The sequence below is a fragment of the Pantherophis guttatus genome, chromosome 5, assembly GCF_059756535.1.
Source record: "Pantherophis guttatus breed Tessera chromosome 5, ASM5975653v1, whole genome shotgun sequence".
Taxonomy (NCBI): domain Eukaryota; kingdom Metazoa; phylum Chordata; class Lepidosauria; order Squamata; family Colubridae; genus Pantherophis; species Pantherophis guttatus.
In genome coordinates, this window is record NC_142067.1 from 107089632 (window position 1) to 107095128 (window position 5497).

Below are 5497 nucleotides of genomic sequence, written 5' to 3' on the forward strand. Positions count from 1 at the left end.
ACAAGATGAACTCGGCATTTGTTCCCGACAACCGCCCCTCCCATTGCCTGTCCTTTAAACTCCATCAGCAGGTGTGCCTTGTAAAGGGAATCAGGGCCCTTTCCTCCCTCGTAAACCACGCAACCCACATTGCTCTCTTCTCCGTTCCTCCCTGCACTGCCTAGGATGAGGAGGGGATGGGCCTTGGTCTTCATCTGAACCCCCTCTCCCTTGTTCTACCTCTCCCCTGCTCTGCCCAGCCTGATTTTGCCTTTCCCCAGTTTCGTCCACAGCCAATGGAGCCACACTCTTGCTCTCTGTCAGCTGTTCCTCTTCCCCTCCAGATTCAGAATCCAATAGGGGCATGACACTGCTTGAGAAATGGGTGAAGCCTCATGTTGCTATGTTTGGGTGTCTTAAGAAAATGTAGGGATACTGTTAATGTACTGTCTGCCCCAGTTGAGGTGATCTTTAGCCTGGCCCTTAACTATTCTAACCTCTTTTTTGGGAGATTACTGTCCATGCTAAAGTTGCCAGTGAAGCGTGGCTCAGAATTCATGTCTACCATGATAACCTCAAGCCTGTTAGAATTCATCTTTAGCCGCATACTTGCATCATACTAGATTTGGTTTAGCTGCTGCCAATGAAGGAGTTTTCTTCAACTCCATTACTTGATTACTGTGGTTATCCTTAGACCAATCTTCCAGTACTTGATATATCTTGCCTAGCTTTTATTATTGCATTGATTTTTATTATTGTTGGATTTTTTAAATTTAAATTTTATTTTGGTATTGCTGAGTGAATTTTGTATTGTAGTTTTGAGTACGGTATACATTCAAAAGTAAAGTAAAAAGTAACAAAGAAAACTAAGGTAAGGTTATGTGTGATACTTTACCCCCTTTTCCCAAGCAACAGCCAAGGTGCTCTTAGAAGGTTGGATTACAAATTTTGTTCTCCAATATACCTGCATTGTCTGAGCTTGATGGCAATTGTAATTCAACCAGCACAGAAAATACATTAGGTACAATGGACAGCATATTGTTTTCCAAATAACAATTCTAAATCTTACCTTTTTAGGATCTTCCAAATAACATGATTCATCAGGTGCCTATTAAATCTCTCCCTCAAGAATGGCTATGGTGTGAAACTTGGTGCAGCAATGAATCAAAACAAAAGGCTAAAACCATTGATCTGGTGAGTGGGTCTAAAATGGAGTGAAGTTAGGAAGAGCTGCTATAAGCAGTTTCATAGCAGCATTTTTTTCCCAGTCCCTTGGAATCCTAACTAGCCATAACATAGATATTTGGGAGTCAAAATTCTGTCTCCATTTTTGTTAGATGTAAAAGTTAACAGCTGAATCATGGAAACCATGAAATCGTGGTACATTGTGGGTCCTGCCTGAATTTGCAGCATTAACAGGATTTATCTCTCAGAGCATCTTGAACTACTGTTCCATATTTCTGTTGTACTTTATATCCCATAGCTTGGAGGAAAAGAGAAGAAAAACCTGATCACATGGATTAGCCCCATAATGGCGAACCTATGGCACGCGTGCCTGGAGTGGCACACGTAGTCATGTTGCCTGGCACGCGTGGCGTCATCCGTTCCTTTTCCGGGTTTCTGGCGTGCCTGCGCACACGATCAGCTGGCCTTCGTGCGTGTGGCAGTGCTGGAAACTGGAAGAGTATGAATGCCAGCCAGCTGATTGTCGTGCACGCATGTGTGCCAGAAACCCAGAAGACTAGCTCGCTGGTGCACATGCACGTGCCAGAAACCAGAATTTAATCTTCGGGCACGCGCATGCACCCTGAGCAGCTCCTCTTCCGGGTTGCAGTTCAGACGAGCGCGCAGTTCAGAGGAGCCAATCCAAATAGATAGATAGCCGTGGGTTCCAGAGAGCAGGTGACAGATAGTTCTGTTTATAAAAGGAATGCTTTCCAGATGTTTCTGCAGCTTAATAGAGTAGCAATTGGAAAGCATGACAAGTTATTCTCTATAAAATATTAATATCTGATTTTCCCCCAGAATCATTTGCATAATGATTGCCAGTATGTCAGCATAATTCCATTGTGCAATAGTACTGCGGGCAACAAAAATGATGCATACTTTAGAACAGCGGCCCCCTGCCTTTTGGGCACCAGGGACAGGTTCCGTGGAGAGGTTTTTCTGTGGACCAGAGGGGGTGTGATTTCGCATGCAGCCTGCATCCTGTGGATGGGGTTTCGCTTGTTTGCGCAGCCTGGTTTCTGGTGTCACGGCCCAATTGCTGGTCCACGAACCGGGAGTTGGGGACCCCTGCTTTAGAAGTTTACATTGAGAAGGTGAGGAGCCCTCAGGGTCTAAGTCCTGTGTTGGAGAACAGGGAGATAGCAGAGACTTGGAAAACGAATTTGGTTTGTTTCCCTTTCTCAGCTGTCATTTGGAGCCAGCAGAAATGGAAACATTCTTGATTTACCTTAGGATTTTTTACATTCTGGACTAATTATCTCACATAGTCCATAGCATTTGACATTTTTGATAATGTAACTCATTTACAACTCCCCCCATTTTCATTTTAATACATGTAGTTCTTTTCATGGTGATTTTTCTTTTGTAGCAATAGGGCTTTGTTTCGGACTTTAAATCATGGTAAGCCTTTTTCCTAAAATATATATATTTCAGTGCAACAATCCCAAAACGAAGGAACCTAAACTAGAAGCTGCTATCAGGATTGTTCCTGAATGGACAGATTATGACTCTGAAATACAGAAGTTAATAAATCGCATCAGAAACGAGAAGAAAGACGGGACCCAATTACATCCAAAAGGTGAGACAAAGGAGAAACTTCTGTAGCTCATGAAATTGCCCTGGGAAGAGAAGAGGATTGTTTGGTTTTGTTTATCTTCCTTGAAGAGATAACATTGCATGGGTATCTTCTCTAATGTTGTCTCCCTAATCCTATGCAGTTGGTTGGATTCGGAGGGTGGGTACATCCTAAGTGCAGTTCAGCAATCTTAATTTATATTTTTTCACCTTCCGTAAAAATCCCGTTTTCCCGAAAGTAAAACATCCCCTGATAATAAGCCCAATCAGGCTTTTGAGCGCATGCACTGAAATAAGCCTCCCCCGAAAATAAGTGCTCCCCGAAAATATTTAAACACAGAGTTGGAAATCAGGTAAGACGGCAAGAGGAGCCCCATCTTGCTCCACACGCCCCAAAATAAGACCTCCCCGAAAATAAGGCCAAGCGTTTATTTCGAGGTTCAAAAAAACGTAAGACAGGATCTTATTTTTGGGGAAACCCGGTAGTTTCCTATCTCATTACATTGTAGTGGTGGGATGATAGAAAAAAGAAATGGTGAGAGAATGACTTTAACAAAGAGAATACCAGTCAGTTTTAATATTGTCTTGCTTTGTAGTGATGTGCATTCAGAATTAATAATATTAAATTCTTTTACAGAGTCCAAGCATGATGAACTTTAGGAATATTTGTCAATGCCAACCACAGACAGAAAACAAAGACTGCTTTTAATTAATGTAATTGATATACATTGTGTATTTGTGCAATTTTTTTAAAAAAAATGACTTGCACATGGCATGGAACTAACAGACTGTAAAAGATGCCCAGTAAATAAAACGTATTTGGAAATGATGGTATCTGGGTGCCTTTCTATATAGAAAATAAATGGAATCCTTAATGCAGTATTATATTTAAATTTCAAAATGTTTCCTGTAAGGGCTTCTGTAACAATATTTCACACTTAACACAAAACTTGAAATTATTTATTAATCTTCTTATTCAGCCTTCCTCATCACTTTCTGAAAATTCTGTTTCAGTGAGCCCCCTCCCTCTCTCCAGGAGACTCCTGCATCCTGTTCCAGATTTCCCATTATGGAAAAAATATTCACATATATTCACTGTGGTCAAATTTTTCCATCTGCAAAAAGTAACAGAAAAGAGGAAAGCAAACTGAACAAACTTGTGCCATAGATTCTATATTACCTCCCATTATTTAAGTTAGAAAGGATGATTGGGGACAGGTATGGATAATGGTGGTGACATCAGAAGTAACCATTAGCTCTGCATAGTCATTCTAAAATAGCAATCAACTTGCAAAGAGCATTTTAAAAATATCTTAACTCATTGATAATAAAAACTCTGAGGCTTTATTGAGCAAATACTCTGCTCCTTGAACTCGGAGGGATGTAACTTTGTCATATCATTGAGGAGTTTGAACCCTAAAAATCAGTTCTGATCTCTTTGCTTTTAAAATATTCAGATTGTTCAGAAGCTGTGGTTGGTCGTGCAAAGCTTGTTAACTCAGGTTATCAGGGCTTTACAGGTGGGCCAGAAACACCAAGCAGCCATTACTAGGTTAAGGCATTCTATAATCTGCAAAGATTTCACATTGATCATGACAACTTGTTCTGTCTCAAGCGTATTTATAAATATGATTTTAAAAATCACTGATTCTTCTCGAATGCTCATTTATTTGCTCCATGATGAAAAATGTCAATTAACGAGGAAGCCTGTTTTAGTGTCTTGTGTTTTCTGTGATCTTAAAGGATCTTCCTCAATATATTTAATTATCTCAGCCTTGCTGGGCTCACTGATGATCTCGGGAATAAAGAGGCTGGCAAACCTTTTCAGGCCCCAGAACAGGTTAATTTAATAATAAAAAAAAAAATTCTAGAACTCCTGCGCAAGAGGCTGTAATGACTGAAAACACTGTGTTGGGATTAACTCTTATTTGCCTTTAATCTCTCCTTAAATTTTGTAGAACACATTTGAAAAACCCTGCTCTTGAGCTTCCAGCTTAAGCTTGCTGGCCAATTCTTTAGTATAAAGTAGGGCGACAGAGAACGTCAGGAACCATTCAGAAAAGAGACTTTGGTGTGCACACACCTAAAATTTGTATTTGTTTCTTTTAAAGCAGCCATTTCTTTTTCCAATTAGACAAAGTATCCATTTGGAATCAAGTATTGCAACCTCCCATTGCAAAATATAGCAAAACAGATAAAACAGTTTCTGTTAGCCTGTCACAAAATTATATAAAAAGAAGAAAGTGTATTACTTTGACCACTCTTCTGTAGACCACAGCTTCCTGTAGAGCAGGGGTCTCCAACCTTGGCAACTTTAAGACTTGTAGACTTCAACTCACAGAATTCTGGGAGTTGAAGTCCACAAGTCTTAAAGTTGCCAAGGTTAGAGACCCCTGCTGTAAAGGGGGAAACTTGGCAGTAGTTCCCGTGTATTATCACATCATATATTAACGGGCAAAGGACTTAGATATTATAGTACACCTCCTAGTAAATATTTAGCATTATTTTGGTCTCATTTCTGTTCAATATAAAGAAGACTGGGTTCCAAACATTGTCCCAATAAGAGAGGCAATAATTATTTTGATAAGTACATGTAACAGGCTTTGATAAAGCAGAATTTTAAATTTCAGATTTCAGACGTAACACATGTACACCAATGCCACCGATTTAATATAAAACTACACCGTCACAAAATAGCTTCCAGATTTCAAAGTAG

At 40.0% G+C, this 5497-nt stretch overlaps 1 protein-coding gene across 3 annotated transcripts in view; it reads left to right on the forward strand.

Annotated features, from left to right (window-relative positions):
- UGGT2 (UDP-glucose glycoprotein glucosyltransferase 2) overlaps positions 1 to 3607 on the forward strand; it is a 68874-nt gene extending 65267 nt beyond the window's left edge. For all 3 annotated transcript variants that reach the window (XR_015734562.1, XM_087895446.1, XM_087895447.1), the window contains 3 exons: positions 1057 to 1173; positions 2641 to 2785; positions 3419 to 3607. Coding sequence is in view for 2 of the 3 variants with exons in the window: in XM_087895446.1 (XP_087751572.1) it covers positions 1057 to 1173; positions 2641 to 2785; positions 3419 to 3441 (285 nt within the window). In the remaining variant the exon portion in view is untranslated. The remainder of the gene's footprint in view (positions 1 to 1056; positions 1174 to 2640; positions 2786 to 3418) is intronic.
- The last annotated feature ends 1890 nt before the right edge of the window (positions 3608 to 5497 follow it).